This window comes from Typha latifolia, chromosome 15 (assembly GCF_019914945.1).
Source record: "Typha latifolia isolate L0001 chromosome 15, TyphaL0001v2, whole genome shotgun sequence".
Taxonomy (NCBI): domain Eukaryota; kingdom Viridiplantae; phylum Streptophyta; class Magnoliopsida; order Poales; family Typhaceae; genus Typha; species Typha latifolia.
Window position 1 is genome coordinate 1,573,566 of NC_133100.1, and position 15,225 is coordinate 1,588,790.

General features: G+C 36.6%; 2 protein-coding genes across 2 annotated transcripts; both read left to right on the forward strand.

Moving 5' to 3' along the window:
- Positions 1-686: 686 nt before the first annotated feature.
- On the forward strand, positions 687-4,908 carry LOC140801903 (PLASMODESMATA CALLOSE-BINDING PROTEIN 2-like). The gene is made up of 3 exons (XM_073157269.1): positions 687-1,159; positions 1,929-1,962; positions 4,425-4,908. Exons 1-3 carry the CDS (start codon positions 817-819, stop codon positions 4,633-4,635), a joined length of 588 nt encoding a protein of 195 aa, XP_073013370.1. The 5' UTR covers positions 687-816; the 3' UTR covers positions 4,636-4,908.
- A 3,131-nt stretch (positions 4,909-8,039) lies between these two features.
- On the forward strand, positions 8,040-14,540 carry LOC140801902 (FHA domain-containing protein FHA2-like). The gene is made up of 3 exons (XM_073157268.1): positions 8,040-8,729; positions 10,340-10,488; positions 13,782-14,540. The coding sequence occupies exons 1-3, from the start codon at positions 8,069-8,071 to the stop codon at positions 13,989-13,991; spliced, it is 1,020 nt and encodes a 339-aa protein (XP_073013369.1). The 5' UTR covers positions 8,040-8,068; the 3' UTR covers positions 13,992-14,540.
- The last annotated feature ends 685 nt before the right edge of the window (positions 14,541-15,225 follow it).

Here is a 15,225-nt window from a genome sequence, read left to right on the forward strand (position 1 = left end):
TCGAGCAAATAATCTCTTATTCAACCGGATAGTTATTCAATCTATTTCTTTTTTTTAATCATTTATGAGCTCGATGATTAGATATGGGCTAAATAAAAGATTAATTCTTTTTAGATACAGAGGTACTTAGGTCTCATCTAGCTTTTAACTGTCTAGTCTAAATTTAAGCTATATAAATCGTTGAATAATTATTTTGAACTAAACTTTACCGACGTTTGTTTTAAATCGTTGCACTGTCAAGTTATTCTTTCAAATTAATCTCATTGTTGAGTCATTAATCAAATTGAATCAAACTACTAAATAATTTTACTAAATATTATTTGGAATTAGTCGAACTTATTACCTGGTACCTACCAACTAATAAACTACTGGTCGGTGTTACTCAACCGAATAGTTAACATCTTTGTCTATCTTATACCGCAATCAACCCAAAGCACCGACCGAGTAACGTTACACTACAATACTACATCAACTTGCGACGTCGATTCCTGTCATGATTATAGGAATCAATTTGATTCCAGTCATGATTGTAGCAATTTCCTACATTTGGGATACATGCCGGTCTTAACGTTAAGCTCTGGTTAACTACTTTTCCAGCCAATTCAAATCTGCCAAGTAAGCCCGAATACAGCAAAGCTCCTGAACCTTCGGCTGCATACGATCCCCTTCCCCATTAACCGAGGACCGTCCAGAGTTCAGCAAACCAAAGCGAGCGGCAAAAGAAAAGCAGAAAAGAGAGCGTAGGAGGAACCCAAAGAGAACCACTTTCCTATATTCTCTTCACCCTCCTCTCCCCTTTGATCAGGTCCTAGACCAATGGGGGCGCCGTCGGTGCGCTTACCGATCCCTCCTTCGCTTCCGCTTCCGCTCCTCATCCTCCTCCTCCTCTTCTTCTCGTGGGCGGCGAGAGGGGACGGCGCGATGTGGTGCATCGCTCAGAGCGGCGCTAACGTGTCGGCGCTGCAGGCGGCGATAGACTACGCGTGCGGCGCAGGGGGCGCGGACTGCGCACCCATCGCGGCGAGCGGGCTCTGCTACCTCCCCAACACCCTCGCCGCCCACGCCTCCTACGCCTTCAATAGCTACTACCAGCGTTCGAACGCCGCTCCCGGCGCATGCGACTTCGCCGGCACCGCCGCCGTCTCCCTCACCGATCCCAGTGAGTGGTTACCACTACTAGTCGTCGTCGTCGTCTTCTTCTCTCTCCACAATTTTCTTTTTTTTTTTTTTGGGTTTTTTTGCGAATCACCGCCTGCGTTTTTAGATATTTTTGCAAAGTCCACCTCAGACTGACTTGATATTTGCGGAAGACTACTCAAGGGCGCTTTTGCAATTTAATCAGAGTTTTTTGAATTAGCAAAACTGAGTGTTTGTATTCCGAGTACATATGGTTATTATTAATAATAAAAAAACAAAAAAATGTAATTAAATTGCAAAAGTAAAACCATTAATAGAGGTGGTGTTTTGCACATTAGAAAAAGATGTGGCGATTGGAGCAAAACTTTATTTTTTTTGGGTGTGATAATGCAAAGAGAACTCTATTCTGACGTGGCGCGAATATTGAGGGAGATGGCCGGATTGGAGACGTGCGTCCCAGCTGGAAAGCTTTGTACGTTCTGAGGAGAAACTGGGTTTCGCTGTGTGGACTGCACACTGGTAGTAGAGGGACTTTTTAGGGAAACGCTATTAGTGCAGTGAATTAGTACGATAATGTTACATCTTTTAGTTATATACATAGATTCCAATTTTTATCTTAGATGTTCGTTTTTTTAGAGAGAATGGGGATTAACTCTAATTAAATAATTTTTAACCTATCTATGCCTATCCCTTTTAGGACTTATTTTTTGTGTGATTTTTTTTTCCTAGGAAATGGATTGATTAGTAAATTGGCTGGTGATTGATAGTTTGTGTATGTTGATGTATTGCAGGTTATGGATCCTGTACGTACCCATCATCCAAAAGGTAATGATTTCACTGCTGTTCTGTTCATTTATTTACTAGTGGGAAATTGCGGTGATTATGAAGTTATAGCAACTCTTTCTCTCTTTGATCTGTATCTTACTATGATGAATAAGTAATCTGTGGGGCTCTCTTGAATCCTTTCTCCTATTGCATGAATTTCACTAACCTGGAGGCTTTTCTCTGTGCCTTCTAGTTGATTTTGAGTCTGAGAGATGGAATTTGCCTCCCTTGAAGAATTGTTTTGAAGGATGAAGGCATGAAGCCTTTCTTTCTTAAAGAGAACTTAACTGAAATCCTTCAATAATTTTGATATAATTGTCAATCTCATTCAACAATTATGAAGGTATTAGGCTGTCTTTGAATGAAAAATGAGAGGGCTAGTTTGGAATTGGAGGTGAAAAGAGGTACAATAATGCCAAAAACCCAGATAATCAGAGGTTCTATCTGCAATCCCTAGGCTTTTGCAGGAAAAAGGGCTCATATATATGTGAACAAGTTCAGATTCCAGTGGTCATTCTGAGTATCTAATTCGCATGGTGCATTTTCATTTCATTTTCTATATGGTAGTTCCGGTCTTTTTGGCAACCTCTAATAGACATTGGGTTGTCCAAAAAATTTCATAATAAATTATAGGGTTAATGTAGTGAACAAATATCTGGTAGAAGTCGTAGAAGAATTAGCGGTACATTCATGTAGACCCAGGATTTGTTTTATTAGTGATAACTTATTATAAGATACTACATATTTGTTGTTTTAATTTTTGCTATTAAAGTGTCTATAGCTGCTACTGCAAAAACATAAGTACGTATGTGTCAAGCACATGAACAGATGAGAGTGGAGGTGATTTTCTGCCGTTAAAGATTTTGCCTTGGTCAAGGAGCTTTTAAGTGCTTGTAGGGAATCAAGTCGATAGAAACATCTATAATTTATTACTTCAAAAACATTTCTGAAGCAAATTATTATCTGACATTAGCAGACAGAGTGGAGGAATGGTGGTGATTATCTGTGTCAAATTAATGAAAAAGAATATAATGATGGCCAAGTTATAAGATGATGCCAATAATTAACTTGAGGTGCTTCTTCTGTTCGTCTGAACTGTGGAAATGTTGATGGTGGTACTTAGACTTGATAGGATGCACGCTCGTTGGTTTGACGGAAAAATACTTGAATGCCTGAAAATTCTGGTTGCATGAAGCATGCAACTCTTTTCCCTTTAGTATTAGAGACAATTATTTTATATCAGGAAGACTTAGTTGCGCCTTTCATAATTAGTGGCAACCTTATCTTTTCAACCTTCTGATGAAGGATTGAAGGAGTTTTGGCATGAATACATATCATTCTTTCTGACTGAAGGATGTAGAAGGACTTTCTAAAAGATCAATAGAAGACAATTCTAATAAAGTTGCTTTCATTCTCTTCATTTTGCTTCCTACTCTTCATTATTTCATCCTCTCTTTCTGCTTGATTAAGCACCTGTTGCCTCTTTGTTGTCGTCAATTATATCTGTCTTAAGCAGTTGATGCTCAACATTATACATGCAATACTTTGATGATGAGAAGAGATTTAATTTACATCACTCTTTTATTGCCTTGTGGCAATATGATTATCTAGAACCTGTGTTAGATACAATTTAGTAATTTCTGCCTTCAAAATGTTGCTAGATGTCATCAATTCTCCATTCAGAAATAACGTCATTTTCCTCGCCTAAACTTCATCACATAGCATGAAATCTAGTGTTACACGTCTATCAGATTCATTTCTTTCTTTTTGCTATATTACTTCTCCAATTAAGGTGGTTGACAATGACAAAGGAAAAACCTCTAAGTTGATTATTTGTGGTTATGGTGGCCATTCCTAGAGCAGAATGTGTAACAAATAAAGAGTTGATAGACCTTGAATAACAAACATTTGAAATGAGGATATGAGGGAGATCATTGGATCGAGACTTCATCCCAAAAGTCAATCTATGCATGTTAGAGAAAAATAGGTCACTATTATACGGAACTTAAATACCCTCTCACTAATAAATTGTTTATCAGTGCTTATATGTAGAAATGGAGTCGTTAAAGAGCTAACTATCAGTATTTGATCTCCAATTTACTATGTTATAACTTTCTACCTCGATTTATCATTGTATTCCAATTTAATAGGAATCAAACATGGATAAAATTGTTGCTGCATCTGGCATCTGTGCTGAAGTCAATGGCCCCAAATCTACATAACTAATCGTTATTAATTTATCATGAATATATATAATATCTTCTAGTTGTACAGTTATTCCTTCTGAGACTAGTTGGTTTTCTCTATTCTCTTTTTGAATTGCTGCTGGACTTCTGAGCTGAGTATTGTAGATTGCAGTGGCTTGGCATTGTATACAAGATTGGATGCACATTTATTCTGCAACATTTACTAGAACTGGATTGTTCAACTAAGCTAATACTGGTGTATTCATTTTTCTGCAGCACTGCAGGAGGGACAACTGGCACACCCAACGGTAACACTCCAACAACAACAACGGACACGCCAGGCTTCAGTGGCACTGGTGGTGGTCTTGGTGGACTGAGTCCTCCAGGATTCGGATCGACTGTGCCTAATGTAGACTCATCTGGAGCTTCTCTTCTAATTTCTCTCAAGCTAGTGGCTTGCCTTTGCTATCTTCTAGCTTTCTCTTGATGTCAAGGCTGGCTAATATAACACTCATTTATATACGATTCCCCCACAATTTTGTTGGAAAATTAATAGCTTCCTTTGGTTAGGTCTTCAAGCTTGTGTATTGTAATTTTAGATGCAAGGAATGAAATAGTGGGTGGTTCATAGAGAGTGGGAACGTTGAGTGATAAATTTTGTGGGGCTCAATGTTAGAATATCACAGTATTCCTTGAATGTGGCAAATTAAACTGATGGTTAACTCAAATTGAAAGTAGAATGCTGATGGCCTTGGTTTTCTTTCTCTCTCTCTCTCTCTCTCTCTGATGATTTATGGTTTGCCTATGAGAAATTTTTGTGTGCACTACTCATTTATATAATTAAGACCTATATATTATGTATTATCAAAAGTTATTTGGAGAAGTGGATAATTGGAGGCTGTGGATAACTGATAATCTATGAGATCTTTCAAGCTTAAAAATGAGGAAGTGATTAGGTTAAAGCAACCTTTTACTAAGGCTAAGGTCTCAAAGGCAATATTTGAGATGATTGATTAAAAAAAAACCTAGCCTAGATGGCTTTAGTATGAAATTTTATCACAAATTTTGAGAGCTGATAGAACATGACCTGATGAAAATTTTTCATGATTTCTATGATGGTAAAGGAAGTCTGCATAGACTGAATTATGTTATGTTAATGTTAATTCTTAAAAGAATTGGTGCTGAAAAGTTTAAAAAATATAAATCTATTAGTTTGTTGAACTGTAGCTATAAAATTATTATGAAAGTATTGACTATTAGGTTGTGTAGTGTCATAGAGGACTTGGTTAAGAATTATCAAAGTGCCTTTATTAAACAGAGGTATATTTTATGATAAAGGGATATAAGACTTCTTGCTAGATGTCTTGAAGTGTAGATGTTATTTTGAGAATTAAATTCATTAGGTGACGTAGGCGATCATGATTGGTTGTTTAGCAATCATGATTAATGAAGAGTTAGGCAAGTATTTTGAGTGTCACAAAGGATTGAAATGAAGGGATTCATTGTTTTCCAACCTTTTATATTGATAATGGATATCTTATGCAAGATAATTGAGGAAATCAATTAAAAAAAATACGTTCACTATGTGATTTGGGAGAGGATGTGAAACCTAATAAGATTATAAACTTGTAATATGCAGATGGTATGTTGGTTTTTCTCATGGTAGATGAGCATGAAGTTAGTGTTTTGAAATTTATTCTGTATTATTTGAAGCAGTATCGAATTTGAAGATAAATTTTAATAAGAGCTTTTGGTTTTATTTGAATAGCAATCTTGAGAAAGAAAAGAAGTTTATTAACTTACTGAATTATAAATTGAAAAAACTATCCATTAAAAATTTGGAGCTACCTCCTCATGATAGCTAGAAAGATGTGATTGGTTACTAGTGATTAATAAAATTTCAAAGAAGCTCGTGGGTCAAAATGATAAACTTCTGTCATTAAAGGGAGAATTATTTTAATCAATTCTGTGTTGAGTTATATTTCGTTTATACGATCTATCCATTTTTAATATGTTGGTGTGGATAAAAATAATGATTGATATATTGAGAAGAACTTTTTTATGGAAGGGTATATAGGAGGTTAAAAAATATTCTTTGATCTAATAATAAACACTTTTGTATGAGAAAAGAACTTCGAGAAACATGGATTATTGATATTTGATATGAATAATGTTTTAGTTGCAAAATGGTGGTGGCAATTATTCAACTCTAAGAATTAGTTATGGGTAGAGATATAATAATGCAATGATATTATAAAAAAACTAAAGGTAGAACACTTTGAACTTAATAGCTCAAAGTGTGTCTCCTTTTAGGAGAGGAGTGCTGTAGACTAATAAGATCTTTCACACTGGTGCTAGTTGGAAAGTTTAGAATGAGAAGACTATCAACTTCTAGCAAAAACATTTGGTGTGGAGAATAAAATATGACTACTAGAGAATTATTTGAGATGAAAAAGTAACTTTGCAGAATATTTAGAACGGGACTGATTGTTTAAAGTATAAAAGATATCTCATAAGAGAAATAATTAACAAGATTTGATTGCTCTAATGGAGAGCAGTGAAATTAGTCTTAATGAAAGGAGGAACAAAATAAAATAAAGGCTTACGAGCAATGAGATTTATAATATGAAATTTTTATATAGTTTTCTGAACAATGAATGGAGATCATTTCTCACTCTATTCTAAAGATTTGGTAGTTTAAGATACCTTTAAATGTGTGCATTTTCTTGTGGCTGATATGTTAGAATAAAATTTTGACAAAAAATAATTTACAGGATAAGAGTTAGATCGAAAATACATGTATATTTTGCTTTAAAGAGGAGTATATGTATTACCTTTTTATGAGATGTACATATGTGAAGAAACTTATCGGAGGAATAACACTAATATGACTAACACACCTAAACATGTTAAGAATTGATTTATGGACACAAATTTGACACGAAATAAGAGTCTTACTAAGTGGACTCTTATCCAGGGTACGATTCTAATTTTGTGGTCTTTGGCTGAAAAGAAATAGTAGAATGTCTACATTTTACGAAGTTGACTCTTATTTGAGTTGAACTTTGATTTAGAGTCTATGGTTGAAAATGAATAATAGAATGTTTATAGATAAATCGAAAACTACAAAATAACCCTACCATAGAATAACTTGTCTATTTTTTTTTCCTAAGCATGACTTTAGGGGGATAATGCGATAGAGAAAACTAAGAAGATGACCCAAATGAAAGAGATCATTGACTAGTGGATGACGCCCTAGCAATGGAAAAGAAATCTTACTGAGTGTCTGTATACAAAATCTCTTTTTTAGTTATTTTCTTAGCTTAAATAGTGAGAGACATTTTATAACTCAAAATATTTTGGGTTTTTTATGTTGCTTGTCTTCTAGTCTAGTTGCAAGTGGATGTTAACATTTTTTATAGTGTGAGATTAATTCCAGTTTAGTGGTTATTTTGTTTGATAGATTTGATTGAAAGTAAGAGGGATACGCTGATTTTATTTTTATTGTAGACTATTATACATTTCTAAACTTTGTTGTACTGTTTTATTATTTGAAATAAAACACGACGTCTTTTGTAAAAAAAAAAAAACTTTTTATTCGTAACACATTAAATTGTACCATACTTCTCTCGTCTCTCTTATCTCAAGCATATAGTTTGTGGAAAAAGAATATCAAAAATGTCTTAGCTTGCAAATGAAATTAAAAGTAAACTAACCTCTAAATATATGCTTTCAAAAAAACTTGCAAATTAATTACCCAAAAATAAATTACCCTTTTAACAAAGTCTCTGCATCTTTACCGGGTTATCGGGTTCAGGTTAGAACTTGATCATAATCCAAATCCAACAAGCAAAAATATAAAACGCTAACCTCTTCCCGTCTCTTACCGTCTCTCTCTTTCCAATCCCAAGGAGTCCTTCATGGTGAAGACCCGGAAACCCATCACAGGCGGGGCCGGCGCTGGCGCTGTCGGAGCCGCCGCTTCGACCGCCGGCGACTCAGAGGTGGGGTTCGCGAAGCTCCAGGGCGAGGACTTTGAGTACTACATGCAGACCTACTCCATCGTGCTCGGCCGCAACAGCAAGAAGTCGGAGGTCGATGTCGACCTCGCCAGCCTTGGCGGCGGCATGAACATTTCCCGCCACCACGCGCGCATCTTTTACGACTTCCCCCGCCGCCGTTTTGCCCTCGAGGTCATCGGCAAGAACGGCTGCCTCGTCGAGGGCGTCCTCCACGTGCCCGGAACGCCCCCCGTTAAGCTCGATTCCCAAGACCTCCTCCAGATCGGGGACAAGCAGTTCTACTTCCTCCTCCCGTCACGATCCATTTTCGATGCCCGACCCGTCGCCAGAATGCCCATCTCCTCGGCGAGCCACGTGGCCTTTGACGGTGATGATGACGATGGTGATGGTGATGGTGATGAGGAAGAGGATGGGGAAGAGGAAGGGGATGACATGGAGGAACAGGAGGAGGAGGCGGAAGGAATAAGGCCGGTCGTGGGAGGCAAGAGTTTGAAGAGGGTATTGCGGAATGAGGAGGCGGGAGATCGGATTGGGAAGCAGCGGCCGTCGGGGCATTTGGGTATGTACCAAAATTTCATCTTTTTTGGTTTCTTTGATTAATTTCTCTGCAGTAGGTTAGCTGGATTGCCTTTTGTTTCTTCGATTGGCTGGCTTTGCGTTTAGATTGCTGTGTTTGCTAGTATATTAATTGTTGAATTTTGTTTTGCTGCTATCAAAATTTGTACTTTTTGGGTTCTTTCTTGAAATTTTGCAGTAAATTTATTGGATTGTTCTATTGAATTTGTTGATAGGGTTTTGTATTTGGACTAGAATCTTTTAAGGTTTTCAGTTTGTTAGATGGTTATAAAAGTAGAGCGATTGATCACGTGTTTGCCAAGGGCTTTTCTTTAATTATTTTGGTTCAGCTCTGATGGGAAATAGGATGTTTTAACATAAATTCAAGGAAGGAAATCTCGATATCAATTTTATGCAACCTGCCCAGCAACTTGACACTTTTGTAGAAGGAAAAGGTTGTTAGAGAAGTATAGGGAAGGTGATGTGGGACTTCAAAAAAACAGAGGGCTATGGATGAGGGAATTCGTGAGCTACTCCGAGGAAGCTCCACCTCCTACTCTAAAAGACAGAGTTTTGTTTATTTTCACTGGTTGATTGGCACAACATAAACATAAATAAGAAATTCGAATGGAAAAAATTAAGGAAAAGGTAAAGAAAAAATCCGGTACAATAAGCAAGATTTGCCCCTTATTTGTTTATTTTCACTGGTTGCTTGCCATTTCTTCCTTACTGGATAAAAAGGGTCTAACTTCCTTATGATTAGGAGGAAGAGGTTGTTACAAGCACGACATAAGCAAACTACTAGGGGATTCCTAAACATACTACATAACAGACTCCACAACTCCATCATCGTGGGTAGTTATTACACCTTGTCAAAGATTCATAAAGAAACTATCCTAAACATGCAAAACTACCAACTTAGTGGATGATAGTTAATACAGTTTTTATTGGAAGCAGTAAACCTATATTTAAGGCCTTCACCATGTTGGCAAGATGATAGGGAGGAGCAAGGCAACGTGGGCCACATTACATTTTACGACTTGGGGCAAGGATGTCATGCTTTCCTGCTGACATCATTTGAATGGTGGTCTATTGCTGGATCACATGGATGGCTTCTCCTTTCTCCCCTAATCTCACATTAGGGGAACCTTCATCCAAATATTAAAGCCCCTCCTTGGAAAACATTATGCAAGTTTGTCTTTGCAAAATCTGCATATGTTTAACAACATAGCTATTGACATCAGATAGTTCTAGAATCTAGTTAAGTGCCAAAATTTGTCCTTTTCCTCTGAAATCAAGCTAGCATTTTAATAACTTTGACCATCTGCACTTATATTCGATATAAAATGTTATGAAACTTGTTAACTCAACCAAATTGGCATTCTCCAATGTAATTTATTGGCTCTAATGGCTTCACTCTTGTTGCTAAGATCTTGGATAATATACATTAATTCATTGCTGTCTGACAGACTTAATATTTCAAACTTTTTGATTTGATCAAAAGTTTGCATTCATGATTGGTCTAGCTAAATGATGTATCATTGCTTCAAGTTGATACAGTTGTTTGAATAGAACCCTATTTAGATAATGTTGCATTTACTTCAATTTCTGCAGTAAAAAAGTCTGAGGCATGGCTGAGAGAAGCAGATAATCATCAGCTATTGCAGTTGGAAGAGAAAGATGTCATTTCATCTGTAGCTACTGTGCTATCTGATCTTTGTGGCCCAGGAGAATGGATGCCTATGACAAAACTTCATGAAGTGGTAAGTTGAAACTTATCTAGCAAATAATTGTTGTTTCTCATGCATTTGAGAAATTACAAATAATCTTGAAGGACATTTTCAATTTTAAAGAGCTTGTAAACTTGGATCGTATTTTTTTGATAAATTTGTCCTAATGATGAATTATATTATAGCATGTGGTTTTCTATTGGGTGAAGCATCAATTTTTAACATTCAAAATTTATAAGCTGACCACTTCAATCTTTTAAATATCTTCCAGAAATTCAGTCAAACTTTGTCTAAATATTTTGTAGGTTAGGTTCCCTGAATTTTTAAGTTGTGAGAGTCAGTCATTGAATTAATGGTCAATGATATTAGGCACAAACATGTAAGTCTGAACGAAGATTTTCAGATTCTAAATTAGTTTGCATTGTAATCTAGCTTCCATTTAGACATTTGTGGTACTTTGCCAGATTGATGCTTCTAAGAATATGCAAGACAATATTTGATGGTTTATCAGCTCTATAATGAATTGTAATGGTTCAAGTAATATTCAACGGGAATGACCCCCTAAACTGTTAGAAACTGCTCACCTCTTGACATGTTTAACAAAAAAGCTGAAAAAGATAGAAATGCCCTTCTGATTACGAAACATAAAGGGTACATTAAAATTTCTCTTTCTTTCTTCCCTCAGAATATAAATGTATAAAGATCATAAACCTACTCATGTGTGAGTTACGTGATGACTTATGGACGGAAAACATAATGAAAAATTAACGGAAAGGGAATTTGAGACGTTTCTTGTAGTTTAGGGGGTATATGTGTACTAAAAAGAATTTAAAGAATATATGTGAAAATATGTAATAGCTTATGGGGGAGGTCTAAGTGAAATTATCCTTACAACTTAAGAAGCTCAAAGAAATGGAATAGACCTTTTCTGATGAAATTTATCAAGAAATCCAAGCTCTTAGCCTCAGACATGCGCACCAAGTCACGGAAATAGCTGGGAATAGTGCACTACACTACTCCAAGCTCTCAACCTTTTGAACTTCAAAAGCGAGTGTCGAACAAGATGAGCAAATTGATATCTTTTGTCTGATTTGGACTAATACAACTCACCAAGTAAAACTTAAGTTTTGGCGGATTGTACTAAAAGATCATAGTAGGTTCTTCGTTTTGAGAAGCAAAAGAGAGGTATTCTAAGAATAATAATCAGGATATACGGCTAAATTAGAAGCCTGGATTTAAGATTGTTTTTTCCTTTTCAAATACATGTTGAAAGTTGCCGATAGGACTCCAGGGTTTGTAACTTGTAAGATTATTGAGAGCCTAAAATAAACTTTTTGGGTTTCATTATTAGCACAGTACAAATTAAACAAATAAAGAGAAGATATATGATTGTTCTATAAGTGAAAAATTATATTAACTGTGTAAATGAGCAGCATTTAGAAGTATTCAAGTAAGAATTTCACTAAATGGGCTTGTAACAGAGAGAAGGCTATTGATGTACCCAAACCTGGATTATAAAAGATTTCACTATTAAATTGGAAAAACAGATTTGTGTAACTCGTTTAACTAACCTGAGCCTTGCCAAATCTAATTAGGATGGCAAATGGAGACTAGTTAAATATTGTTAAAGTACTTAACCCTTTTGGGGGATCTATTGGCTCAAGGAGTTACTGAAATCAACCTTGGCTCCCATTTCATTCCTTGTTAGGGATTTCCTTATTCTAGATTAAGGAACACTATTCTGGATTTGTAACCAAACATCAAATTATCTCTACTTGATTAGAAACATTATTTAAATTATTTCATACATAAGTCCAAGAATAATTTTACTTGATTTAACTAAAATTATTTTACATGAAAATTGTCTCTTCTTTCTCCTACTACCTACCTATTTTATTCTTAAACCAAAAGTTTCCGTTCAATTTTTTCGCTCAGTTTACCCACATCTCCTCTCTCCTACCACTTACTTAGCTCATTTCATATTTAAGAATGTATTGCATACTTACAAGAAATGAAAACACTTTAATTTGAATTAGATACCTAATTAAGGATATTTGAGTCAATTTTTATTTCTTATTTTATGTCACATAAAAGTAATTATTACACTACTATTCTAGTTTACAACCAAACACCCTATTTTCCTACTCTAAATTAGATGTGCAATTTTGAGAGTTAGATATTAGAATAACTATTCTAGATTTTTCCCTAATTGGAATCCAAACGGCACCTTAGCTATTAGAAAGCCCTATTGAAATGCAACTAAAGAAAAATATTGAAAAGAGTATGTGACGTACTATTTCTTGAGGACATGAATGAGATTTTTTTCTCTTTCCACAGGCTGCTGTATGAGCGGTAAAGTGTCCATAGTACTGATTACATCATTTGCTTCTGTCCTTTTAAGTAAATCCTCATTAATCTTCCCATTGTGGACTTCTACAAGAAGGAAGTCTAAGGGATAGTTTTCTTTAATGTAGGAATGGGAAGTGGTTTTGAAGTTTGCCTGCTATGTTTTCTTGTATGCTATATGGCACGTGTAGATGCGATACTTTTGATGTTAGGTTGGTTTCTATTTAATGTTCAATTTAAAGCCTCAATTCAATTGAAATTAAGGATAGCAGGTCTGGCTTAATATGAATTCACATATGTATGTTGATTTTGGAAGCACCATAGATAGCAAAAACGTGATCAATGTAAGTTTTAAGAGAAGAAGCTGACAGAAAAATTCATCTGTTTTTCTATTTACCCTTTTGGTTAGTTTAATAAATTCTTCATTCCCTGTAATCAATCTGTAGAAAACATTCTTTCTAATCATTTTCCTGGTAAAGATATGACGAAGGCTGTACTACTAGTTACAATGACTAAAGCAGAAAAGAAAGAAATTAGAAGAAAAGATGCCCAATCTAGTACATGGTTAATTTGGGGCTTAATATTTCTCTTTGAAGCAATGGGGCATACTGGCATATTGATTTCTTCCTGCTCCTTTTCTCTCTCCTATCCAATGAATACAGTCCTTACTAAAAGTGACCAGCATCCATAACTTATGGCGATTACAATTTGGATTTTGTTACATGTTACTATGGCCCATTGTTTTTCACGTGTGGAACGTGACTCTTACTAAAGTACTGGTCTTCCTTCCAGAAAGAAGGTTAATCTCACTTTAAGATGTTTATTGCATTTGGTCGTCCTTGATTCTCATTGCTTGAGCAGTCTGCAGCTTTTAGGTGTTCTAGATATCAGATGGTTGAGCCATTAGCTTCATGGTCTGAGTGGGTTTATGTTCTTTATCTATTCATGTATCCTTATCTGATTATTCTGTTTTGACCCAGCTATTTGAAAAATATGGCAACATATGGCATCACAGCAGGGTGAGGAAATACCTGACATCGGAAGATTGGCCACCGAGTGAAATCAAAGGTAAACCTTGGTTTGGCCTGTTGGCACTGCTGAGGAAATACCCTGAGCACTTTGTAATTAACACAAGGACGAAGGGGCGGGTGACATCCGAGTTTGTGTCCTTAGTTTCATTGCTTTCATAGCTGCTTTCCTTGGTATCCTTTGTTTCCATAGCAATCTCCTAGAAATTTTGTCAAACTATGAGTTTGGCAGAGGAGCAGGTCACAGTAGACTTTCTGATAGCATTTACAGTTTCTTTGTGGTTGTATTTGTGAGTTTCGGTATGGTTGTATGATCCAACATTGTTTCCAAGCCTGCGAAGAACTAGCCATGGCTGCAATGTGAGAACTAGTGAAACAAGTACTATCCTCATGCTTTCACGGTGGTGTGCTTGGCGTCATGCGGATTTTACCATGAGACCCATCATGCGTGTGGTCTCAATAGGTTGTTCTCTTGAGATGCAAATGTAATTATGGGATTCATGGACTTCAAATCTTTTCTCAGAACTTCTGTTTTTAGCTGGTATCCAACCAGGCATTGAGAACCACCAACTTTCCTAGGAGGTTCTGAAAGCAGTCTTGCTACTACTGAGAGACACTGAAGTACTCAGAGCAGGTATTTGGTATGTAGCATGTTCACATATATGTAAACTTTATCAACATGCATAATTTTGTTACCTGCGTTCATGTTTAGATTTGTAGCACAGTGTCTCTTTCTCTCTCTCTTTTTCATTTTCTTTCTTCTAGCTTTCAGTTTCCTATATTAATGGATAGCCGTGCGGCACTTGTCGTGCCAGTTGGCACTTGGCACGAGGGGTGCCGCACGGCACTCCTCCTAATAGTTTCGCAGCTCGCCGTCGAGCTATCCGTTGCCGATCACCGTCGCCGTCGCCGTTGCTGTTGCCTGACCGCGTTGGGTGCCTTAGCCCGAGGGAGAGATGAGATTCGGATCCTCTCGATCTCATCTCTCCCTCGGGCTAGGGTACTCGTCGTGCTCGGGTGACGGCGATGGTAGGTGAGCGGCGGTCGGCGACGACAAATGTGAGTATCTTATTATTTTCTTCTTCTCCTCTTACGGCACGCCGGCACTGCACGGTCTGTATCATGATTCCATGTTCACTGCTTTGGAGTTGGAAATATTTTGCAATGACTTTTCTACTGTTGACATATGTGCTTATATTGCTATTGTTCTTGTTGGGATTAAATCAATTTGAGATAGAGTGCAACTGCATGGATAGACTTATTTATATGAACTGTGTCAGGAGCAATCAGCAAAGGCACTTGATTTGCCAGTAAAGATTCTTTTTAACGATGAATTTGGGGGTACTTTTTCTTCCTTCAAGAAGCTTCTTGATCTCCCTGCCAGTTAGAGTTAATA